The following is a 27391-nucleotide window of genomic DNA, read 5'->3' on the forward strand; positions in this document are numbered from 1 at the left end:
TGAGATATTCGAGTACTAAAAGTTACTCTTGCTTTAAGTTGATAAAATACATCGTTCTTTTTTTAATTTTTTTCAATTTTTTTTTCAAATTCCCAAAACTAAAAACTTTCAAATCGATTTTTCTAGAAAACGGTGTGTTCTACCGACTTAAAGCAAGAGTACCTTTTAGTATTAGAATACCTCGCAATTTAATAATCCAGTATCAAAAATGCTTAAAAGTTGAAGACAAAAAAGTTATGGGATAAAATAACCGTTGCCCTACCCAAAACGGACGCCTATGACCGGTACTAGAAATTCGCAATGAATGGAATCGATTAATTACTGAAAAGTAAATATGTATACAAATTTTCGTTTTTATAAATAGAAGCGTTCTGGAGGTATTTAAGAAAAACTAATTACATGGCGCCATCTTCAAAGAGCTCTAGCTCCATTAGGAAGCATTTTCGGACTAGGTGAATTGGGTTAATTTGTCTTAAAATTATCTGAGGAATCTCCGGTCTTCGTTTGTCGGTAGAGTTTCTGGACACACTGTATAAACATAATTGTTAAACTTGAACATGACTCAAGACAACAGCTTCAAAACCTTATTAAAAATAGATATTTGAAAAACCTTTTAGGCCGCAAAGGAACAGTTTGATTAATATACGTAAACAATTTTAAACAGAATTTATTTTTTCTTATTTCTATTTCTATTCTTAACATTAGTAACTTCATAAAAGTTACTACCGACCTTTTTCCGCTTTTGACTCCTATCGATAGCTCTTTTTTGTTTACTCGTCAACTTTTTCTTAACTACTCCCTTCTCACTTCCTCCTTTAGCAGTTTTCGATTTGAGTTTTGAAAGTTTCTTCACTGGTCCACTTGTAGAATCTTCGTTTAATTTACTATCTTCATCGTTTGTTTCCATATCTGAATAAAAGCTGACATCAGAATCTGAACTGTCGCCTTCATTGGTATTCTGTTCTGTAGTGGCCTCTTCTGACTCCTCAACATCACTTTCACCATCAGATTTATCGTTTGTTTCAGAAGTACTATTTAAATCTTTGATAGGTTCTAAGGCTCTAACATCTTCTCCTTCAAATGTCAGATTAACTCTAATCTTTCTATAATCTTGGACTACCCCTACAGGTTCATCTTCAGAAGCTTCTTGTGTTTGTGATAAAGGTTGTTCATATCCAGGCGGGCAACAATAAAATGGTAGCTTACCTCTTTGCCAATCATTCAAAACCATTTTTGATACACCCGTGATATCAGGTTCGCCTTTCTTCAATAATTTTCCAGACTTATGCGCAATCTTTTCCAAAAAGTCAATAGAATCATTCCACTGATCTACTTTGTAAGTTTTTCTAATGTATTCCGGTTTAACTCTTTCCAAAATATGCTTTACATAATCTTCAGGGTTGTTAACTAATTCCACTCTTACTACTCCTTTCAATACCTTCTCTGAGTCTGTTTCTGCTGAAGGATAAACAACACCTGGGCAATCTATGAGGTAAATCCTCTTCATTAGTGTTATGTACTGCCACACTTTGGTCTCGCCAGCTATCGGTGCTACTTTACAAACTTTTTTGCTTCGTAGGGTATTAATGACAGATGATTTACCAACGTTGGGGTATCCTATAAAACCTACTGATATCTGTTTCTTGTCTATGTGCAGTTTTGCTAAAACAAAAACAATATGCATTATTATACAAAAATACAACTGAAAGTTTAATAAATATAATGTATTTATTATAGACCTTTGGATCACCAAAAACATAAACGCTGAGTTGTGATCCCTTATAATATGCAATGAAGATGACTATTGAAGTAAGACAAAGACCTAAAACACTAGACGCTATCACAAACTTAAGTGTACTAAAAAATTTTGTTTTGTGAAAAAAAAATCAGAGATATGCAAAATTTTCAAGTGTCGCTCTGTTTCTAATTTTAATGAGCTTGAATAAAATCCCCCCCACCATGCTGTCCCGATGACCTATCTGGTTTACTAAATTTGTTAATACACAATACATATCCACATTGTTGACTATGCAAATATTATATTTTAATTTTAAGTTTAACTTGGTTAAATTTTAATTGAAAAACTGTTACCTCATTGACCAAAAGCCCAAATTCCAGCTCTTAATATTCAAAAACAATTACGCTGTAAACAAAAAAATTTCTCTGGTTCTATGAGTCATACGATGTTAGTCTTTTTTTAAGATGTGTTTTATCATAATCCTTTACAGTGTGCATTTGATTTTTATTGTAAAGGTTAAAACAGAGCAGATATTGAAGACCTGCCCGGAAAAACGTTACAAACGCCAAAATGAAATGTCTTAGATAATAACAAAAAACTGTTTTCATAATATTACTCACCAAATTTTATGAATTTAGGTGTTGCTTATTTGTATTACTTGACTATTAATAATGAATTGAAATTAATGCTAATAAATAGCGTCACTTGTTTGCTTAACGCATAAAGAATGCTTTTTTCACTAAAACATTACTTTAAAAAAAATTGTCGCTTACAACGTTTTTCCGGGCTGGTCTTCAATTGTTTATAAGGTGAAAAATGTTACTTCATTTTGCATCAATTACACTGGGGTGCAAAATTAACTGAACACCTTAAAAATGGGTCATTTTTGATGTCTCGAATTTCCTAAACCCCTTGTCCGATTTAAGTGATTTTTTTATATATTATAGCCTTATTCTTTAACAATATCTTTGTAATAGTATTGTTGCTAAACAGTTAAATTTTAATTATATACCGGGCACCGGGTCTACCAATCAAACTGTGTTTTTTTCTCCAAAGTTTCCATCACCCTGTGGAATATTCTAGCATTTATAAAATACTCAAATTAAAACCCAACTTTGGCGAATGGATTTAGTGTCCGCAGTCATATAAACCCAAACAAACAACAATAAAACCCAACTATATCCTCATGTTTTCTCAATGTTCTGTTTTTTGATTCATTTGCTCATATTGGACCATAAAAAAGTTAGGTACTTTAACAATTAATCGTGTTTTTCATCAATACAGGGTGTTTTTTAAATCTTCTTCTTCAGGTTCCTTCCCCTATCGGAGGTTGGAAATCATCATCGCTATTTTAACTTTATTAGCCGCACTTCTGAACAATTCTAATGAGCTGCAACCGAACCACTCTCTCAAATTTCTTAGCCAGGATATTTTGCGTCGTCCTGGGTTTTTTAAATAAGTATGGCAAACTGCAAGGGGTAATTCTACAAGAAAAAATAATGGCAGTTTGCTTTATAAACCTATGTTCGCAAATGCTTCGTTTCTGAGATAGAGGGTGTTGAAATTCTTCTTACAAACTAACGATTTATTTATTGCTTTAAAACTGGTTGAGATATGCAAATGAAATTTGGTGGGTTTTAAGACGTAGTTACTGTACATATTTTGAGATACAAGTAAGAATTGAATATTGACCATTGGCGTATGTACGGGTAATAAGACCCGTAAAAACATGGCTACTTGTCAAAGTACCTAACTTTTTTATGGTCTAATGTAAGAGAATGAATCAAAAAACAAAATGTTGAGAAAACATGAGGCTATAGTTGGATTTTAATTTCAGTATTTTATAAATGCTAGAATATTCCACAGGGTGATTCGAACTTTGAGAAAAAAACACAGTTTGATTGGTAGACCCGGTATCCAATGAAAATTTAACTGTTTAGCAACAATACTATTACAACGATATTGTTAAAGAATAAGGCTATAATATATTAAAAAATCACTTAAATCGGACAAGATGTTTAGGAAATTCGAGACATCAAAAATGACCCATTTTTAAGTTGTTCAGTTAATTTTGCACCCCAGTGTATTTGTAAGTATGCAATTAAAAATTAATATCATTTTTCAAAAACATGAAAGTTTGAGACCTTATGAAGAGAATGATAAAAACCATTCTAAATATTGACAATGCACTTGTACAGCCATTTGAAAATGACCTTTTTTTCTCAAATGGAATAAACAAATAGAATTGTTTCAAACAATTGAAAAAATGCTTATTTTCAGGTTTATTTGCAATAACTTTTTTGTTTATTAATGTTTTTTAATTTAAAAAAATATTCTAAAAAGCAAGTATTTTCAAGGTAGTCGTCTGTTGAACGTTTTCATCTTGCAACAATACATATCTTTTTCACAATACATATTAAAATTAATGAAAAAGTCACTTTTTTGCTTAAATGTTAAAAAAAAACCATGATGTAGTAAAACTATCGATACCCATGAATTGTACGCATTTTCTATTGACATCCCTCAGATTTTCCAGTTCAAAAATAGCACCCAGTAATTTTTAAATGCATCGTTTTCTGAGGTATTAACAAAAAAATCAATTTATCTATTTAAAAATAATTACCTAATTGTCGTAGAAGGTTGATGAGAGATCCTTTGCCGAAGGGATGTGTAATGCTAGCATGGAAAGCCACAGTTGGGTATTCTTTATTTAATATAGCAACCCATCTCTGTGTAACCCAAGTAGGAACCAAATCAACTTTATTTAAAATAAATATAAGATGTTTATGAGGTTTCTCTGTCTTCAAATACTTTTCCAAATAAGCTGATCTAGTTCCCATTGGATCTCTGGCATCTAAAACTTGTAGCAACACATCAGAACTGTCGACAACCTTGTACAGTTCATTCCATATTCTTCTGGATTGACCTGCTGCCATAACCCAGTCTCTAGGTAAATCACGGACTCCACCATCATCTCGAACTACATTTGAGTCTTTCTCTTGAGAATATTCATTAGCAGACTTGTCTGCTAACTCAGTTAATTCTTCCAGGCCTTTTACGCCAATATTTGGTCTCTTTCTGCTTTTCTTTGGGCCAAAAACACTTTGAAAACTCTCTGTGTCTAACAGATGTACTCTAGCATTTTTGGCTTTTTCATTGAGCAAAGTTATAGGTAGTGTAGTAGGTTTCATAACCACTTGAAATGGATTTTTTAGTGCGCTTCCTACCTCTGTTTGAAATTTTTGTAAGGTGTTTTGTGAAATTACTCTACTATTTCCGAACCACTTTTGGTTTGGCTCCACTCTAGCTTGTGTACCTGATGGCAACCTTCCCTAAAAAAAAAAGAGAGAATGAATTATCTGAAGTACAGTTTCAAAATTGTAGACAATATATTCATAGAAATGATGTTTTAACCTAATTCGTGAATTGAAAGGGATTCTTAATTATTTATAGGATCCTTATTAACAAAATTCTTAATATTTACAGGAATGCAGAGTGCAAATACAAGGCGATCTGTCATAAGCCTTTGAAACATATGCAGGGTTACAAAAGGGAGATGGGCTGGCCTGTCTTCTCTTCAATATAGCATTAGAAAAGACTATAAGAGATGCCAAGTTACACAATAGACAATCTTTAATATGTGAATGCATATTATGAGTTATGCTGACAATTCGGATTTTATTGCACACATCACACAAGCACTTAAACAGTTTCCATCTTAAACAAGGAAAAATCGAAGAAATCAATTCCAAATAGCAAAGATTGAGCTGGAAACGCCAAACAAAACTTCAGCATAGACCACTATAATTTTGGGGTAGTAATTAAATTCACCTATTTGGGTTTCCTCATAACATATCTGAATAAGTAAAACAAAAGATCCTACAGTAAACAAAGTTATTTTGGGCTAAACAAGCAACCAAAAAACATACATTTAAGCCAAAAAACCAAACTAACAATACGTAGAACACTTATCAGTACACAGTGCTGACATATGGCTCAGAAACATGGACTATCTTCAAAACAGACACACGTTGTCTGCTCCAGTGGAGGATCTACAAGGAGGGAAAATGGGGAAATTCCCCCTTTTCCTAACACTGTCCAAAATTAAAGAAAAAATTGTTGAAACATAAAAATATATTAGCTGCCATGAAACTTAAGCCACAGACAGACAAATCAACTCAATAAACACGCTAGTTATGAAAATTAAGGGAACTTAGTGAATGTAAGATATTTTTACAATTTTTATGTAGTTTGGGTTTATCTTTTTTATATCTTTTGGTTGGTGTTTCATTGGAAGTTCCCCTAAGGCAAATTTCCCCTCCTATTCTAGGATCTAGACAAATGTCTAGATCCACTACTGGTCTGTTCATCTTTAAAAGGAAGATACTAAGAAGAATAATGGGTGTGATCTGTGAAAATGGTATTTGGAGAAGGCGATATAATTTCAAGTTGTACAAGAAGTATAAAGAAAAAGTAAATGGTAGAGATGGGATGGATATATGTCAAAAGCAATGAAAATTACCCACCCAGGTATACCCTATTAGCACTACCAGTAGAAATAGAAGCTGGCAACAGTTGGAGATAAACAGAAAAGACTTTCAAAACAGACTCGGAAAGGTTGAGGCAGAGCTAGGGCTGTAGCACCACTTATGATGATGTATATGCATGTAAAACATCATTTAACTCCATGTCATTTAATGTAGTGATTTCTAGGTTCCCAAAGTTTGGCTGACATAGTTGTGGCTATGGTACTGGCTTATCGAGCCAGACAAACCAGGTTTGGTGACTGGTACCGACACCAGAAATATTTAAATTTCTTGTTTAAAAGTCGGACCTAAATGCATCGGTAATCAATATAATAAGTCATGTTTATTTACATTACATCTCCAAATCTGTTGACTAACTTACAGAAAGCTCTGAATTTTCTTAAGTGATATGATAATGTACATTGTTACACATCAAAGTTAACAATTTTACTTTTCAAAAAGCTTATATTATGAAGACAACTCCAAAATTGAAACCAGAATGCTAGGTTATTCGGATTAAGCATGAATTTACAGGTGAGATTTAAAAAAACATTTACCTGAAAAGGTGCTGGTGTGAGAATTTTACCAGTTTTGTCCCTCTTAGCTTTGAAATTCCTGTACATCTGAAGCCTTTTTATTGTTCCCTTAGTTCTCACTTTAGATACCCCCTTTAATCCTTCAGTCGGTCTTTCGGGGTTCATCGAATGATTCGATCTGTTGAACCCCTGCTTCCGAGGGGCTCCAGTTGTGGATCTCACTTTCGGCATTTTAACAAAAAAGTCCTCTGTTTAACTGAACAGATAATTATTTTATTTAACCCTATTCCACTTCACCTAATGTACACACGTGTGTTTCTTTCAAATATGTCAAATTAACTGACAGTATTGACAGTTCTGACAGGACAGTACGGTTTATGTCATACGGTTGGCCATAGACCGAGTTATTATTTAGCTACCCGCAAAGCTTGTGGCAACACTGTCAAGCTGTCAAATAGAGGGCCGATTTATAGATGTCTATAGCGGGAAGAATCGGTGAAAAGTACAATTTTAAAAAGTTATTAGTATTATAAAGTAAAATATTATTTATTTACTGTTATAATTTCACAATTACAAGCAAAATTTTCGTTTAAGCTAATTAACAACTACTTAATAAATCCAACACCTTAAAATAATACCTTTATACCCGTCTATGACTGGTTCTCCGATTTTTGTATACTCTATGAATAAAGAGAAAACTACTGAAAGTCAGTGAAGTCTATTTTCAGAGAGTGGCAGGGTTTTCAGAGGCCGGCCACAGATTTGATACTATTCCAGTTGTCAAGTGTTGTCAAAAGATTCATCCTATCTACTTTTCCTTATAAGGCAACATAACCGCTAAGATACGGTTTAGTGATTCAGTTCTAAGATAAAACTTTTACTTTTATATAAAAAATACACCATTGCTGTACATTAGCGAAGAAACAAGTTATTTATTCTGTTTATATAGATAAGAAAATATTTAAAGAAATAGAAGAAATCGCCGCCCGGAAAAATGTCCTACACACCAAGTAAATTATCTTTATTATTATTTTTTGTATAGGTATATTGTAAATTTATTATAATAATTGTTTTTGAATTTTATTTGATTACACTAATTCTTTTATTCTTTTTATAGAAAGTATTTATGCCGCTCTCCCTAGAACTCAAAGAGGGCAACCACTTGTATTGGGCGGAGATCCTAAAGGAAAGAATTTTTTATATACCAATGGGAACTCTGTCATCATAAGAAATATCGAGGTAAACTACATTTTTATAATAGTTCAATATGGTCAATAAATTCAGATGTTATAATAATAGAATGAAATGGTATATAAATAGACCAAAACAAGTCTATAATAAACATATTAATAGCAAATTGGTATAATGCAGTGTTTTAAGAGGTACACAATCCTGAGATATCACATTTGATAATATGAAGTTTTAGTTTTTGAATAGCTAAATGTGAACTAAATATAATTATGAGTCATGTACTATATTTAATTTTTGTGCATTATTAAAATAACTAAAATACATATTTTTTGGACATCAATTTTATTGCCATATATTTTGTACAAAACAATACATTTGAGTGTCAACACTTTAAGCACCATGGTGGTCCCTAGGGACCGATGTAGGAAGTTCCTATACTCCATGGAGGTCCCTAGGGGCCACTGTGTATTAATGAAACTGCTATGACGAAATTCCTTGGCCCAGGGGGGACATTTTTTCAATATTGTGTCTAGCGCTTAACATGTTAAGAGAGTGACACTGTCAGTATTCACCCAGTGGTGAATACCAAGAGTACAATAATAATAATAGTATTAATTTTGGGTTTTAGTTTAGTTTCTAGTGTTAAGGTCAAGATTGTTTGCTCGTTTTAGTCTTCTGTTCTGTAAGGTGTCAGGAGATTGATGACCAATATGTTTGGGTGGTCCTGTAGCCAATTGTGGTACTTGGAGCACAGAGAAATAATTTCTTCCCTTTAGTCACTCTTTATTGGCAGAGTTAAAGGTTACAGCTGGATTGATCCCCTTCCCTAATGTAAATGTAATGTGTGTTGACTCAGAGCTATTAACTTTAACTCTCCGCAGTTTGAACCATATTCCAAGTATATTTAGGTGACTTTGTAGTATCTGAGAGGCTGGGTCGGATTTTCGTGGCAGGCCATTGGGACAGTATCATCAGCATATGTTGCAATTGTTGTACAATCTGAAGTTGGTATGTCTGCTGTAAACATCAGGTTGAGAATGTCCTTGAGGTACGGCAGACTGGATGGGATGTAGATTAGTTAGAGCCTCTCGAAGTTTTATCTGGAATGATCTGCTGGTCAGATATGTTTGTATGAGCAACCCGATTGGATGAGGCAGGTGTCTCTTAAGTTTTGATATGAGACCTTTATGTCAGACCTTATCAGAGGCTTGGAAGACATCAGAGAAGGCTGCTGTACAATATTTCTTGTTTTTGAGAGCATCTCTTAAGTTCTGAATGCCCTATGAACCTGTTCGATTGTGCCGTGTTGTTGTTGAAAACTAAATTGATAATGTGATAGTATCTTTGTTTTCTGTAATAAAAGTGTCTATACAAGAGACAGAGAGAGGGAGAGGATGAAGGTTGAATAATTGATTCTTTGTTGGGTTTGGATTAGGATGATTTGAGCTACCTTCCATTGGGAGGGAAGTAGCACAATCTTAGGAGAGCTTTGAATATGTGCATTAGTAGGTTTATTGCTTCTTCAGGTAGTTCTTTAAGTACTGTACTAAATTTACAATAAAGATGCAGTAGAAACCAAGACACGTTAAATGCTACTAGGAGCACTCCCGAATCATAATTTACAATGTATATACATTGTAAATCCCAAATCATGATTTCGAAAGTTTATACATTGTAAATTATGATTCTGGAGTGCTCCTAGTAGCATTTAACATGTCTTGGTTTGTTTATTTCTACTGCATCTTGATTGTAAATTTAGTAAAGTCCTGGTATGAGGTCGTATCTAGGAGATTTTTTCGTATTTGGATTTTAGGTTTTTGTATTTAGGACTTTTTTCTGGTAGAAAGACACGTCTGGTAGAGTCCAGATGCTTTAATAAGAGATTGAAATGGTATATAAATAGACCAAAGCTGTCTATAAAAACAATAATAATAACAATTTGGTATAATGACGTATTTCAAGAGGTATACAATCCTGAGATACGAGATACCACATCTGATAAAATGAAATTATAGTTTTTGAATAGCTAAAGGTGAACTAAATATAATTATGAGTCATATACTATATTTAATTTTTGTGCATTATTAAAATAACTAAATATAAGCATGTTAAAAAGAGCAGAACAGGTCTTGATACAATTTTAAAGTATGTATCTATTTAAATATATTAAAGTAACTGTAATGTAAACATTATTATTCATGCATTACTAGAATCTGCTGACACTGATATGAATTGTTTTTGCAATGTTGCTAATATAATAAATAAATAAGACTATTATAAATTACAGAATAATTATTTTTACTATACCTTTGTTTTTGTTTTTCCAGGTTTGCAGAAAATATTAAAATCATAACGCATGTTATTTGTATCTTAATTAAATAAAAAAATAGAGATATATATCAGGACAATATGCTTAATATCATTGAGAAATTATCCCTTGAAAATCTCATTGTTGTTGGAAAATTTAATTTTCCAGAGATTGGTTGGCCAATTATTTTCAAAACTAATACTATCAATTCCCAAAATTTGTTTAAAAACTTATAAACTTAAATTTGATATAACTGAACCTACAAGGTTTAGAGCTAACAATCATCCTTCAACTTTAGATTTATTTTTCACAAATGGCGATCAATTAATCTATATACTTGCAGAGTCCTCTCCTGTGGGTGTTTTTGATTACTTGCTTATTACTGCTCACATTCAATTTAGGCCAAAGTTTAACATCATTTCGTAACATATGCCACTACTGATTTATTTAATGTTAATTTGGTTTTATCCCAAATCAACTGGCAAACTATTTTTCTTAATCGCTCAAATCCATAGTCAATGTGTCACTCTTTTCTTGTTGTTATTTACATTTTATTTATTTTTTAATTAAGGAACATTACTTATAGGTCTGGATCCCGCATATGAAAAAAAAGTTGATTAATAGCAAGCTAAAAATTTGTTAATAGTTGAAGGGTGTCTAGGCGGATAAACTTTGATATATGGGAACACTGAAACAGGGGCAGTTTTAATTGTGGAACAGGTTAAAAATTTGGAACGGCACATTTATTTTGTCCGACAGAATAGACTTAAACTCTCCGAACAGAGATTAAACTCTCATGCAAAAATCAGACTGCTATTTATCACCTGTCATAATTCCTGTCATTTGGCATATTCTACATGTTCCACTCATTAAAACGCCCATTTGGTGATAAATAGCAGTCTGATTTTTGCATGAGAGTTTAATCTCTGTTCGGAGAGTTTAAGTCTGTTCTGTCGGACAAAATACATGTGCCGTTTTCGTGGTCTGACCGTTCCAAATTTTTAACCTGTTCCACAATTAAAACTTCCCCTGTTCCAGTGTTCCCATATATCAAAGTTTGTCCGAATAGACACCCTTAAGCTATTAACAAATTTTCAGCTTGCTATTAATCAACTTTTTTTTCATACGCGGGATCCAGACCTATTAATCTTCATAAAGCAGTTAGTTGGATACGAGAAGCATATTATGAAACAAGCTTATTGGGACCGTGCAAGTTCGGAAAAGCGACACCTGGTTTCTTTGCTGTACACTTTTATTCGCACTTTTAATTATATGGTCCTGGTTGCTGGATAATTGTCAAGGCCATAGTCCAAAAAAAATAATAAGAAGAAAAAATAAGATTCAGGTTATGTTATTAAAACGTAAACAATTGTATTTAGTAAATAAAATTAGTTATTAAAATGCAGTAATGCAAGCAAAATACAATTACATAATTACATTTACCTTTATATAATAATTGCATATCATATCAATATTGTGGAGCAATATATAATTTTTCTTCTTCATTGACAGTAAATATGAAATATACGTCAATTTGACAATTTCAATTGACAATGAATTATTTAAGAAAGTTACAATATTTCTCCGCTATTCTCGCACGATCGTTTCTCGTATCGCCTCCAAGTACTTGCACACCGCGAATAAAGTGTGAAAGGCACTTACAGAATAAAATTATTTCTGTCCTTGTTTCAAAAAATGATAAAAAACGCCGAGACCCGTCGATTTTTACATATAAATGTGCACTTTTTAAACATAAATTTAAATGTACAGGGTGATGGAACCACTTATGGAATAAAATTGTTTGTGTCCTTATTTTAGAAAATTATAAAAAATACTGGGACACGTCAAGTTTTAAATTCAAATGGGTGCCTTATAAACATAAACTTAAATGTACAGGGTGATACATGCAAGTATAGCATAGTCCATGATCTTTAGTTTTAATGAATCATCCTGTATATTTTTGTTTGTAACAACTAGTTAACAATCTCATCTCAACAAAGTGTATTATGACTAATTCAAGGTGAAATTTGGAAGTCATGTATAAATTTTGTCATACACACATTTTGTCGCTCATACACAAAATACACATATATAGTATTTTTACTACAAAAGCGATATTACGTAGGTCAAAATTTTTGATGTAAGAGAACTGTCAAAACATTAGAATGTGACTTTTCATTATTGCCATGTTTATTATAAAAGTCACATTCTAATGTTTTGACAGTTCTCTTACGTCAAAAATTTTGACCTACGTAATATCGTAAGATCGCTTTTGTAGTAAAAATACTATAGGTAACTACATTGGTATAATTTGAATCTTTCTTTCAGAATCCTTCAATTTCTGATGTTTATACAGAACACTCATGCCAAGTTAATGTTGCCAAGTATTCCCCAAGCGGCTTCTACATAGCTTCTGGAGGTGAGTATTTCATATTATATATAAACCAATTGCTCATATAGCATGTGAGATCACCATGAGATTATACAAAAGTTTAGATACACAAATATCTCTTAAATGATAGTAATTACCGGTTATATTAAGGGGATAGGCGCAAAATTTCGGCTCCAATGCATTTTAAATGCATTCATTATTTTTTAATCCTGAGAAAACTAATACTTAAGGTACTAGTACACTTTAGAAGACCAAAAATAAGCATTTTTTCAATATTTTTTTCTCAGAACCTTTATTAAAAATGAACATAAAACTTTTTACATATATTAATATCTAACTCTTAGAAAGTACAAAAAATATATCATTTTTCATTCGTGCACATACACTAATATTGTAGAGGGTGCAAAAATCGAGGCCTCGAAAAAAAAAATAGTTCCGATGGCGGACAGTTAAACTCAGAATTGGGATCTCTGAAACAAAAAAATCGTGCGGCATTTGAAAAAGGAAGGTTTCTTATGTGACAATTTACTACCATTAGTGGAAAATTCCACAAAAAAAATTTACGGAAATTTGAAAAAATTTTGTGAAGAAAAAACCTTTTTTTTCGCCCTTTTCTTCAGTTTTTCGTGGTTGAAAAATATTTAGTTTTTATTTTTTGGTCAAATTGTGGTAAATTGTCACGTAAGAAACCTTTCCTTTTTCAAGTGCCGTACGATTTTTTTGTTTCAGAAATCTCAATCCTAAGATTAACTGTCCACCATCGGAACTATTTCTTTTTTCGAGGCCTCTACTTTTGCGCCATCTACAATATTAATGTAAGTACATAAATGAACATACAGTAGAACCCCTCTAATCCGCCCTCGGATGGTCCGACGCTCCGGGTAATCTGACCTGCCCGCATGCCCCGGCAAATTCCTTCAGTTCCTGCTCGCAATTCTTTCAGTGTTATTTCGAACCTTGTGGTGTGTACATATGTTTTCAAAATCTCCGCGAAACATTACTCTTTCGTTAAGTGAAAAACTTGCAGTGCTTCAAAGGCTTGATAAAGGTGAATCACTACAAAAAATTGCCAATGAACTGAACGTAGGCGTGACAACAATTAAGGATTGGAGAAAAAATCGGAAAGACATTGAATCACATACAATGACGATAGATGGAGAAAACGCTCTTAAGAATCGAAAAACATTGAAAAAGCCTAAACTTGAACTGCTTGATAGTGCATTATGGATGTGGTTCAGCCAAGAAAGAAGGAAGGGAACTCCGGCCCAATATCTGGCCCAATCATAAAAGAAAAGGCAATAATTTTGCACAAAAAACTAGAAGTCGGAAGTGAGTTTAAAGCTAGTGAAGGCTGGATTGATCGCTGGAAAACCCGTCATGGTATCCGGTTTATCTCAATTTGTGGTGAAAAATTATCTGCTGATGCTGAGGCGGCTAACGAGTTTTCGGTGAAGTTTCAAGAAATCGTAAAAGAAAATGAACTGTTACCTTGCCAAGTCTATTCGCGGTGTGCAAGTACTTGGAAAGGGAAACGAGAAACGACCGTGCGCGAGTCGCGGAGAAATATTGCAACTATCTTAAATAATTCATATTGTCAATTGAAATTGTCAAATTGACGTATATTTCATACCTTCTGTCATTGACGCAGAAAAATTATATATTGCTCCACAATATTGATATGATATGCAATTATTATATAAAGGTAAATTTAATTAATTGTATTTTGCTTGCAGTACTGCATTTTAATAACTGATTTTATTTACTACATACAATTGTTTACGTTTGCTAAACATAACCTGCATCTTATTTTTTCTTCTTATTATTTTTTTGGACTATGGTATTGACAATTATCCAGCAACCAGGACTAATATAATTGGCCGATATAATTAAAAGTGCGAATAAAAGTACAGAGCGTAGAAATAGAGGTCGCTTTGCCGAACTTGCACGGTCCCAATAACATAGACGAGACAGGCCTAAATTACAAAATGCTTCCCAGTAAAACCTTAAGTGCGCCAAATGAAACCGTAGCGGGAACGAAACTGTTAAAAGATAGGTTAATTGTTGCTCCTTGTAGCAATGCCGATGGTACACACAAGCTTTCCCTGTTTGTTATAGGCAAATCTAAGAAGCCTAGGGCTTTCAAAAACATCAATTTATCATCATTGCCGGTTTATTACCGCAATCAAAAATCTGCTTGGATGGACTGCAATCTTTTCAAATCGTGGTTTTTTGACGAGTTTGTGCCATGTGTTGAGAAGGATTTGAAAAAGAAAAATTTTCCCGTTCGAGCTCTACTGCTATTGGACAATGCACCATCGCATCCCTCTGAGGAGGATTTAGTAAAAGGAGATATAAAAGCTATCTTCCTCCCACCAAATGTCACAACACTTATCCAGCCAATGGACCAGGGAGTGATAGAATGTTTTAAGAGGCGTTATCGCCGAAAATACATAAGTTCTATCTTAGAAAAATCCGAAGAAGGATATGACATTTTTCAAGCCATGAAATCCTTCAACATTAAAGATGCTATCTATACAATGGCTGAGTCATGGGCAGAACTGAATCCTGACACGCTAAGAAAATCTTTTATGGGAAATAAGCCACAGTTTTATTAAAAAAATGAATTTATTAACGTTTCGAAGTCCAAATCGGGTTTCGTTGTCAAAATACAAAATACTATTGTATAGTATTTTGACAACGAAACCCGATTTGGACTTCGAAACGTTAATAAATTCATTTTTTTAATAAAATTGTGGCTTATTTCCCATAAAAAATACGTAATTATAAAAATGCCACAAGGAAATAGCTTCAGAACAACATTAAGAAAATCTTGGCGTAAGCTTTGGCCAGAAGTTATGACCGAAATTGACCAGATCGAAGATGAGCAAAACGACATGCAGGAAATCGTTAAAAATCTTCAAACCCTGAATAATTCAATCCCTGCTGGTGAAGTTGAAGAGTGGATTGAACAATGCGACAAAAACTGCGAAACCAGTAAAGTGCTGAATGATGACGACATTGTTGCCGCGGTTTTGGAACATGATGGTGATGAAAACGTGAACTCAGAATCCGACAGTGATGTTGACGAGCCTCCTGTCCAGATTTCACACACCGATGCCAAGAATGCATTTGAAATCGGCCTTCACTACATAGAGCAGAATCCAGCATCAACACCGATGGACATCTTGTGGATCAAAAATTGGAGAAACATTGCAGCTAAGTCCAGAATTTCGTCTTGTAAACAGAAATCTATCACTGACTTTTTTTCCAAGTAGACTACTAATTTTTTCAGTACATATGTACCTTTTTTTTGCAATTAATTTAATAAATACATAACAAAGAATTCTGGCATTTTAATGCAATATAATTATGTACATATGTATGGTTATTATATCACTGAAGAGAATAATACAGGCTTTTTTTTTCTTGTACAGACGTATTTAATGACTTTTTCTGATAATCCGACCTTTTTTGCGTTCCGACCATACTCCTAGTCCCGAGGGTGACGGATTAGAGGGGTTCTACTGTAGATATATTTTTTGTACTCTCTAAGAGTTAGATATTAACATGTAACAAGTTTTATGTTCATTTTTAATAAAGGTTGTAAAAGAGAAATTCTTGAAAAAAATGCTTATTTTTGGTCTTCTAAAGTGTACTAGTATCTTAAGTATTTTTAAAAAATTTAAACAGAGATTGAAACAATACGTTATTACCGAGGGCCGAAAGTCCCTGAAAACTTCTATCTATACAGTTTATTTTAATGTCTAAGTTACAGGGGTGAAAAAGAAAGAGAAAATTTAGTGTGATTTTTAATTTCAAATGTCTCATTCAAAAGAAACTTTTTGTTTATTCTAAGGGACTTTCGGCCCTCGGTAATAATGTAATGTTTCATTTTGAGTTGAAATTTTTCAAAAATATTTATTAGTTTTTTCAGGATTCGGAAAAAATGGACACCATGTCCGTGGTGATATTTTCCAAATCGAACATTCGCTATCTTTGTCATTTTTTGTCTTTTGCCTTTTTTATCGAAAAATAAATCATTTTTAGGCTAAGTACACTCAACCGACGCGACGGGTCTTAAAAGTAGACAAGTTTCGTAAAAGCCTCAGCTTTGCGTGTAAATTTTTTGAAATTTTTTGATTGCAACCCACTGAAAAAAGAAAAAATAATAAACGAAAGAATTACGTTTTTAGGAGCAGGGGCGGGCTAAAACTGCACTGAGTCTTATTTTTTTAAACTTAAGAAGGCAATAAAATGAATAAATGAGTGAGGCATTTTGCCTATTTTAACGGGTACTTTTTCACATCCCTTTTGTCATTTTGATTGCGTTATTCTGGTATGACTGTTTGCTTCAAAATTTTATACTGACACTTCTAATAAATTATTCATTTTGTAACTGATTTAAAATGTAACATAAATGACATATACAATGAATTATAACAAAAACCTGATTCATTTATATTTCAGATCAGTCTGGTAAGATAAGAATATGGGACACGGTGAACAAAGAACATATCCTCAAAAACGAATTTCACCCTATCGGGGGCCCGATCAAAGACATCGCATGGTCTCCAGACAACCAGAGGATGATAGTTGTAGGGGAAGGCCGTGAACGATTCGGGCATGTCTTCATGTCAGAAACAGGTACGTCAGTCGGAGAAATTTCTGGTCAGTCCAAACCCATAAACTCCTGCGATTTTAGACCAGCCAGGCCTTTCAGACTTATTACCGGATCAGAAGACAACACCATCGCTATATTCGAAGGACCACCGTTCAAATTTAAGATGACCAAACAGGTACATAGTTACGATTAAATCTAGTACAAATCTACAGAAATATCTGAAACGGCCAAGGTCAAGAACTTTGGTTACGCAACGTTGTCAGATCAATCCGGTTTCAAAGGCTTTTCGGTTTTTTATTTGTTACCTGTTTCACTGTACAATTTTCTTCTGTTTACTCCTGCGTAAATTTTAAAACATTGTGTATAATTTCATAGAATTGTTAGAGTTTCACGATATTCGATAAAAATATCGATATTGTATTGATATCGTATCGAAAATCAATACGATACCGATACAATACACATCTTAGCAATATTAATGCCGATACGATACCCATTATCTGAAATCAATACAATACGCTTGTATTGTCGATACGCTTGCCTCGATATTATTGAAAATATCGATATCGAGAAAAAAAAATAATAAAACGGCACAGTTGTTTAATTATATTTCGTGGAATAGGCATTTAGATAAGTGATCTGCAACCCAAGCATCAGCTGCTATAATATTTTACACTTGAGTGCTTGAAATTGAAGCTCTTGAGAGTGACTAATGCCTGGTTGCACTAATAGAGCTTAGGCTTAACACGTGCCTTAATCTCCTCTTACGAAACATACGCGTTGCACCAATGAGTCTTAGATCAATTTTCAGCTTGCCATGATGGATTTCCACGTGCATTTTAACTTTAACTTATTATACTCCGGTCAACTTACGCATCCGAGGCTACAAAAATAACCATCAAGCTGAAAATTGGCAGGATTGTTAAAAATACCATCATAAATGAAATCTAAAAAGTCCTCATAAATCCGACCCCTGCTAAAAATTTTACGCGGGGTCAAAGGTCACCAAATATGGTTTTTAGCGATTTTCAGCGAAACGGTAAGTTTTATGGCAAAATTAGTGCTAACAAAAAATGTAGATTAGATAATTATCTATAAAAAATGCCTGATTACTTTTTTTCCTGGGAGCCACCGTTTTTGAGATATAACGATTCAAAAAGTGGTAATCGTCATAATATGCGCACACGTTTCCACACCACCTTTGAGGTAGTGTACTTAGCGCGTTTTTTTAACGTGGTTTCCCCAGTAGGCCTATTCCATGGATCTGTTATGATTCTGTTTAATTTAAAGCTATTTAATAATTGATATTGGCAAGGGTTAAAAATGATTAAACTTTATATAAAGCGGTATAAATTTAAAAAAAGGGAAATTTATCAAACTGGTTCATCATTTTCTAATACTTCTGCTTCCCTTGTTCTTCTTCTCATTGTTCTTCTTCCTCTTCTTCATCTTCTAGTTCTTCTTCTTCTTCTTGTTCATGCTGGGTGCAAGTAAATTGTCCCAATAATGACACATCGCATGGCTCCTCGATAGAATCAAATGAATCCTCAATTGTTGGTGATTCAACATTGGAGCACGACCGGTTTTGACAATTAGTACATGCTACCGAACAAAACAGTCCAACCTTTTTGCAACCACATTTAGCGCTACATCCCTTTTTACAGTTGCAAAAAATTATGTTCAGTTTTTCCGGCGCAGGGGGGAGTAAAGTTTGAATTGGTTCTAATGAACTGTCGACTAATTTCCATCCCCAGTCTTTTGGATCTAGCTGATAACCAAGCCACACTTGAACTTGGTAATATACCCGAAAAAGATGTTGATGAGCAGCCGCTGAGGTTGGAGGAAGACAAGATAACTGCACTTGTTTTTTGTTTCGAGTACTTTTAAAAAAACATGCATATCGAAACTTATCTAAGCACGTATTTTCTTAGGCGCTCCATACATAGAGAGAAGAAAGCTAATTCCGTTGGAAATAACTTCTTGTGGAGTTGAATTAGTTTTTTTAAAAACTTCAGCACATTCAAGTAAATCTTGTTTTTCAAACATTTTAAAAACAGTCGTTTTACCCCTCCTGAAAAATTAAGATGTCGTATCACAGCCAGTTATTGCGTGTAAAAATAGTATATGATTTTGACATTTTGCAAAAGTAGATAAACTTTTCGATGAATATATTTCCGATTGGTGTTGAGCTTTTCCAGGTTTTAAAAAAAAGATAGTTTTTTCGATTGGAGTTCTACCAGTGAGTAATACGAGCAAGTCTACATCTTCACCTACAACAATAGTTGTATTTGTTAAATTGAATTGCTCTATGACTGTTTCAATTATCATTACGTCAAATAATACGCGCAAATACGCGCAAATAAAACAATATTCTGACATTTTTGTTATAACAATGAAAATAACACGAAATACACGATAAAAAAATATAGGTTTAACACGTATTTTCACTTCGGAGTAGTACTCAAGACTAATATATACCTCGAGGGTGTCATCTACCTGAAGGATTTCGCCACCCAGGAAAATTACGGTGTAATTTGCATAAGTATTTATTAGTACTTAGCAATAAACATTTTGCCTAGAAAGTTGTCTTTCATTATTATGTTCAAACCCTTCGGAGAAGAGAATAGGTAGGGTGATTAGATTAGCTGACGAACGTGTTTATTCCGACAAAACCCATCTTTGCAAATTGAACTAAGGCGCATAAATAAAAAGAATTATTATAAGTTAATACTTTGTCATTTGTTGTATTTTGTTGTGTATTTTTGTTGGGATTAAGCCGTAAAATTCAAATAATTCTTATTATTTTCGCGTTACATTCACTTTGTAAAGATTTTTTTGTTGGCACTGTAATATAATACAGCTTATGGATTGCATCCCTCGGTAAACCGCAAGCTGTATAGTAGAAACATTATCATATTTATAATCTTATATTATTATGTGTAATATAAGTTAAGTTGACCGTAGAATATTATGTTTACTTGTATTACAGCTTCAGTGATGTATATACCTGGTGTACTAATACATATATTATGACGATTAGAAGTCTTTCAACTCTTTGAATCGTTATATCTCAAAAACAGTGCCTCTTAGGAAAAAAACTATTAAGATATTTTTTATAGATAATTATCTAATCTACATTTTTTGTTAGAGCAAATTTTACGATAAAACTTACCGTTTCGCTGAAAATCGCTAAAAACCATATTTGGTGACCTTTGACCCCGCGTAAACTTTTTAGCAGGGGTCGGATTTATGAGGACTTTTAGATTTCATTTATGATGGTATTTTGAACAAACCTGCCAATTTTCAGCTTGATGGTAATTATTGTAGCCTCACTCCTATTTTTGAGTCTAACTAGACCGGTCTATTATTTAAGACGTGCTAATATAGACGAGCCCTATCTATAAGCTGAGCTGGGCTACGCTGGAGGTTAAGATTGGTTGGTGCAACCAGGCATTAATGACTGTTATGATTACACTGTTTATATCATGTGGCATTTGTGGCAATATTATGGAAGTAAATGATGATGACGCAAAAATAATTTTCAACAAAAATAATGAATTGCGATTTATTCCGAATCTCCGGGATTTTCCTATCTTTTCAAAAGTAGTTTTTAAACAATAGATACAGAACTAGTATCGAAGAAGCATTCAGCCATATTCAATTTTTATATGAATCTATAAGTTATAAGAAATATTTGTAATATTTTTAGAATAATGCTCATTTGCCAAGCATGCAAAAGTGGGCATAAAGAGCCTACACAGCTCAGATGTATAATTATTCTTTTTATGTCGATATTTTATCGAGTATTGTATCGATCTCGTATCGAAATCAATATCAATACGATATTTTTATAAGAAAGTATTGCCGATATCGATACTCGATACGATACTTCATTGGCATAACCAATACAATACTCAATACTTAAAAAGTATCGATATTGTATCGTATTGTGAAGCTCTAGGAATTGTGCACTTAGTCTCCTATTTTTCACGGAACTTACAATATTCATGTTTATTAAAAAAATATTGAATGTTTTCCAAGTGAACATCTATTCGAAAATTTTATCTGGCAATGTCGCAAAACCACTGATTTCGTCCACAATGCTTTTTAAATGATCGTTTACTTTTTGCACCAAAGCGTTTAACTGAAATCCCCTCTCCTTGATTTGCTACCTGAGTGACCTTCACGGTACATATCTGTACAATTGTAGTTAGTCCATTCTTTCACGGTTTTTGCTCGGGGTTTTAAAGAACCGCTTCTATTGACTTGGAATTTAAAGTATGTATAGGAAAAATGTCAAAAAAAAGTTATATAGTGCCTATGTGTGCTTTTACCCTAGATATGAATGAATTACTCTCTTCTCAGAGGTGAAAATATTTAACCTTTGAGGGTTGCGAAGTAAGGGGTTCTGTAAAAACAGAAACACATGTGTATAAATACATTGGGCATGAGATACACATTGAAAAGAACAACCATATACACGAGATACAGCACAGAATAGGCTTGGGCTGGGCTGCGTTTGGTAAGCCAAGGAAAATATTCAAAAATGACATGCCCATATACAGGGTGTTTGGTAAAGAATGGACCATAGCTTAACCTTAGATTCCTGAGCTAAAATAGGTCGATTTAAGCTAATTTACCTTAGTACCAAAGTTGATAATAACCGAAATACAGGGTGTCAAAGTTAAACTTTAATTTTATTTATTTTTGAATATTTCCTGACAGGCATGCGACAACAACACTAAATTTGGTAACTGGTGCTGGTACTGTACACCCCTACTAAATTATGTTAAACAAACGTTTCTGGCTACCACCAGAGGAGTACGACGGGGGAACGTGAATGGTTGACCCTTCCCAAATTCTTCGCCACTGGCGGAATTTCTATTGTAGTGCAATTTTTTTATTCTCCAATACGTTCTATGTAAATAACATACTCTTCATTCGTAACGATAAAGCCATTAGTTTTCGAGATATTTGAAGTTAAAAACGAAGGAGCATAATACATTAATCAAAATAAGTGTGCCTTTTCATTTTTAACTTTAAATATCTCGAAACCTAATGACTTTATCGTTACGAATGAAGAGTATATTATTTGCATAGAAAGTATTGGAGAATCTAAAAATTATGCTAAAATAGCAGTTTCATCAGCGGCGTAGAATTTGGGAAGGGTCAACAATTTATTTTCTCCTGTCGTACGCCTCTGGTATTAACCACAAACGATTATTTAACATAATTTAGTAGGGTGTACAGTACCTGCATTTTCTGCCAAGTACCATAAGGATATGTCAAATAGTTTTATAGTACCGAACACACATAGTTCTTAAAGTTTTAAATAAAGAATAAATTATTTAAAAAAAGGAATACTTTAAAATAATTTGACATATCCGTGTGATACTTGGCAGAAAGAGTAGGCACTGTACCCCCTACTAAATTATGTTAAATAATCGTTTCTGGCTACTACCAGAGGCGTACCACAGGGGAAAGTGAATGGTTGACCCTTTCCACATTCTACGCCACTGATGAAACTGCTATTTTAGCATAATTTTTAGATTCTCCAATACTTTCTAGGTAAATAATATACTCTTTATTCATAACGATAAAGTCGTTAGTTTTCGAGATATTTGAAGTTAAAAATGAAAAGGCACACTTATTTTGAATAGTGTATTATGCTCTTTCGTTTTTAGCTTCAAATATCTCGAAAACTAATGGCTTTATCGTTACGAATGAAGAGTATGTTTTTTACATAGAAAGTATTGGAGAATCAAAAAAGGGTCAACCATTCACGTTCCCCCGTCGTACGCCTCTGGTAGTAGCCAGAAACGTTTGTTTAACATAATTTAGTAGATTGTACAATACTAGCACCACTTACCAAATTTCGTGTTGTTGTCCCATGCCTGTCAGGAAATATTCAAAAATAAATCAAATAAAAGTTTAACTTTGACAGAACAGCCCATACCTTACCTAGCCTTTCCTTATTATGTCTATGGAGAGAATGGACTAGATGAGAAATTCTAAGAAGTAAGAAACAGTTGTTTATAATAAAGTCACAGTAATACCATGTCACTATTGGCTGAATTTATCCATTTTTCAGGAACACTCTCGCTTCGTTCAAGCTGTAAGATACTCCCCCTCAGGAAACTTGTTTGCTTCAGCAGGTTTCGACGGTAAAGTTTTCCTCTACGACGGTACGTCGTCCGACTTGGTAGGCGAAGTCGGAGCGCCAGCTCATTCTGGAGGCGTCTATGGCGTAGCTTGGAGTCCTGACGGCAAACAACTGTTGACTGCAAGTGGAGACAAGACTGCTAAGTTGTGGGACGTAGAAACGAGGCAAGTAGTGTCCGAATTTGTCTTAGGAAACACTGTTGATGACCAACAAGTAAGTTTAACATTGTGTTTTTAACTTTATTATTATTGTTGTCAAGTTTCTAATATGTGATCATGATTGACGGTCACAGGATAAACAGGGTTTATATCTAAAAAAAGAAACTAGGGAACAAGTTTTATATTAAAAAAATAATAGAAAAACCTTAAGAATGTAATGTTAAAATCTATTTATGGTTTTTATTGGGAAATATGGAGGTTTCATCTAATTATTCTACTTAAAAACCTGCAAAGTTCTTTTCAAATAAAAATACCTATTGCTCAGCTGCCCCCATGTAGATTGTTATAGTGGTAATAAAGAGGAAGAATAATTGTACAAAGCTTAAAATTTAAACTGTTTTAAAAAATCCTATTGATGATTATTTTAAACATATTCACATATTATGTCATTTCAGGTATCATGTCTTTGGCAAGGCGACTACCTCCTAACGGTGTCTCTAAATGGTTTTATTAACTACTTAGACGTCAATGATCCAACTAAACCCCTAAGGTAGGAAATATTGTAAACAATAACACAATTTATTATTAATATTACATCATCATAGCATATCGTAGCTGCGTCTGCAAAACTCGACAAACACAGACTTTTTGTAATATAAAGCTGTTAAGATCCCCGTAACATTAGAACAAGTACTTTTTTTGTACAACTTTTTTTATCGATTCTTGAAGTCACGAGGCACTGGGTGTTAAATCCTCCGCTTAGCCCATAGATGGCACTGTTTCAAATGAAGTATTGTTGAATATGTTTATGCTTTCAGTTTACTTTGTTTTAATAGGAAATATATCCTCATTTGGCTTGTAACGTTACAAACGTCACATCTTTGTTATTTTATTTTTAAATAATTATTTTACTTTATTTTCTTAATATTTCATTAACAATAATTTTCTTCCATTTGTTTTACCAGTTTTCTTCGTTAAAAACTCGTTGGCGCCCTCTTTTATTTTTAATATCCTCTTTTATTATCTTCTATTTAATATATCTCCTTTCATTTAACATCTAATTCATCATACTGAACGTACCCCGTATATTCTTACTCTGTAAGTATCTGTCTTTCAATACGGAACATGCCTGCTACTTCATACGTACTTGGTCGTCATTACAAATGTCGTTTTCAATGACAGTGTCACTCCATTGCCTTTTTTCGTTTCACTGGCGCCCAACGTGGGGATTTTGTAACATTTGAGTGCGTTTCGGTATGGAATCATCAAACTTTCCATAGTTTTCTGTTATTGTTTATTTCTTATCTTATCTAATTACAGAAAATAAATAATTGTTTTAACCCCGATAGTTGTCATTTTTATAATCAAAGTAAAATTCTTTAACTTGGCAATTCTAACATTCCATTATCTACTCTAAAATTACAAGTTAAGAACTATTATGATGAAGTGAGATCTAAAGACTTAAAACATTTCACCGAGTTAGCATTATTAAACAGTAGATCCAGAAATGCATTGCTGGTATTTGACGTATCATTTATTTAAGCAAGAAAGATTCAGCTAGTGAATTAGACTAACAAACTAATCAAGGATGTTGATAAAATACTTTTTAGAGAGAACAGAAGGTTAGGGAGAAGAAAGAGGTATGAGAGAGGGAGATAAGGATATATACAAGGTAGCAAAGAGGAGAGCTAAGTAGCCACTGCCAAGGAAATATCTTCTGCAAAGCTACATGAAAAGTTGGAAACCGACGTGGGGAGGTTAAATTGAAAATTAAGAAAACCCTAATCCCTAATATATTTCTCCAAAATAAAATCACAAAAACTTATACTTCTACTTCTGGAAGGCGAACGAAGACAAAAATTTTTACCTGACTCTCAGATGGGCTAAGCGGAAATTGATGGTACTGGGAGAATCCCATCACCATCTGACTGAATTCCTTATTCTTTGAATCTCCCTGGTACCATACGAAGGGGGAATCTTGAGTTATTTATTTGACGCGTAGAAAAGGAACTGCGAATCACTGGCCGATATAGATTCAAAACTCAGTTATTCTTTTAAATGACTATAGGCGAAACAGAGAAGAAACACGAATTCAGAAAAAGACAATAAATAAAGATCTCGGTAGACGGGTAGAGGTATTTATCAATGTAAACAAACAATTGTAGATTATGTATTTCTACTCGAAGAGACACTCAAGTGTTTTTCTCCGAAGTTTGAGATGAAATTGGCAAGACCTCGTTAACTGCTAACAGAGATAAAATTATTAACCAACAATACAGTCGGAAAATTGAAAGATACTCATGAACGATCACATCAATCACTTATTTTGTATTTGCTGTCTTTTTCTATAACAAACTTTTTTTATTTATAGAAAAAGACAGCAAATACAAAATAAGTGATTGATGTGATCGTTACTGGGTATTCTTTCATTTTTTCGACTGTATGTATTTATTTACATCATTTCGTAACGTGCTATACCCGGATTATATTTGATACTTATTGTTACTATGTATACCTATACCTACCTTATCTATTTTTTTATTTTATAGGGTTATTAAAGGTCACAACAAACCTATCACTGCCCTAACCCTCAGCGAAGACAGAACAACGATGTACACTGCCTCTCATGATGGATTTGTTACCAATTGGAATGTAGAAAGTGGAGAGAACAATAGGGTTACCGGTGCAGGTCACGGTAATCAAGTTAATGGTATAAAAGTCGCAGAAGAAACTGTCTATACATGCGGAATTGATGATAGCTTAAGGCAAATTGATGTAGAAGGTTTGTTAGTAGTTTTTACTTTATCTTGTGTATCTGCAGCAGTTTTGTGAAGATTTAGGTCCCGTTCTAATGACAAGCGCTTAACGCGCGTTGTTTTGATAACGCGCGATTACAGTTATTCTTTTTCTCATGATCATCTTTCAGTGCGTCACAGTTTTTCGATTTCTCTCTAACGCATTAAATTGTATGTGACAGAAAAAAAGGCACGTCTGGGAATACTTCGGTAATTATTCTAGTTCGGTGATTTTTCTAGTTGTCGATAGATGGCGCCATAATCAAAAAAGAATTATTTATTAAATAAAATAATAATATTATCAATATAATCTGTACAATTTATAAGACTATACAAATGAAAGAAAATACCATTTTATAAATGCAATAGACACAATTGATTTGGTTTTATTCCAAATTGAAAATAAAATTTGACAACTGTCAGATTTAACTAAAATGTCACGTTAGAATAAATGTCATAAATGTGTATTATCACGGACTTACCTTTTTTTCTATAATTTGTGACGCACTGAAAAATGTTCATGAAAAGGAGAATACATACATTTTACTTGAGACCGTTCACATGCTAACGCGCGTTTTAAGTCATTACAACGCACGTTGGCATGTGAACGGTTTTAAATAAAATGTACGTATGTAGTTGTAATAGCGCGTTAAGCGCCTGTCATGTGAGCGGACTCTAACAAAGTGGGGCGGTATAATACGACTGCAGTTTCGGGGTGCAACCAAATTGAAAATGTTTATTCATTTTTAATATATACAGGGTGTCCAGAAACTCTACCAACAAACGAAGACAGGAGATTCCTCAGATAATTTTAAGATAATTTAACCCAATTCACCTAGTCCGAAAATGCTTCCTAAGGGAGCTAGAGCTCTTTGAAGATGGCCTCATGTAATTAGTTTTTCTTAAATACCTCCAGAAGGCTTCTATTTAGAAAAACGAAAATTGGTATACACATTTACTTTC

General features: G+C 33.5%; 2 protein-coding genes across 2 annotated transcripts in view; one reads left to right on the forward strand and one right to left on the reverse strand.

The window, feature by feature from the left end:
• Positions 1 to 651: 651 nt before the first annotated feature.
• LOC114329344 (nucleolar GTP-binding protein 2) lies at positions 652 to 7142 on the reverse strand. Its single transcript, XM_028278403.2, has 3 exons — positions 6822 to 7142; positions 4362 to 5070; positions 652 to 1662 (listed from the first exon to the last, which is right to left on the reverse strand). The coding sequence occupies exons 1-3, from the start codon at positions 7029 to 7031 to the stop codon at positions 668 to 670; spliced, it is 1914 nt and encodes a 637-aa protein (XP_028134204.1). The 5' UTR covers positions 7032 to 7142; the 3' UTR covers positions 652 to 667.
• A 368-nt stretch (positions 7143 to 7510) lies between these two features.
• Positions 7511 to 27391, forward strand: part of LOC114329345 (actin-interacting protein 1) — a 49363-nt gene continuing 29482 nt past the window's right edge. The window contains exons 1-7 of the mRNA XM_028278405.2: positions 7511 to 7810; positions 7918 to 8039; positions 12628 to 12718; positions 17159 to 17487; positions 23404 to 23688; positions 24089 to 24183; positions 26183 to 26415. Of these exons, the coding sequence (XP_028134206.2) occupies positions 7795 to 7810; positions 7918 to 8039; positions 12628 to 12718; positions 17159 to 17487; positions 23404 to 23688; positions 24089 to 24183; positions 26183 to 26415 (1171 nt within the window). The 5' untranslated portion in view covers positions 7511 to 7794. The remainder of the gene's footprint in view (positions 7811 to 7917; positions 8040 to 12627; positions 12719 to 17158; positions 17488 to 23403; positions 23689 to 24088; positions 24184 to 26182; positions 26416 to 27391) is intronic.

Source organism: Diabrotica virgifera, chromosome 7, assembly GCF_917563875.1.
Source record: "Diabrotica virgifera virgifera chromosome 7, PGI_DIABVI_V3a".
Classification (NCBI taxonomy): Eukaryota; Metazoa; Arthropoda; class Insecta; order Coleoptera; family Chrysomelidae; genus Diabrotica; species Diabrotica virgifera.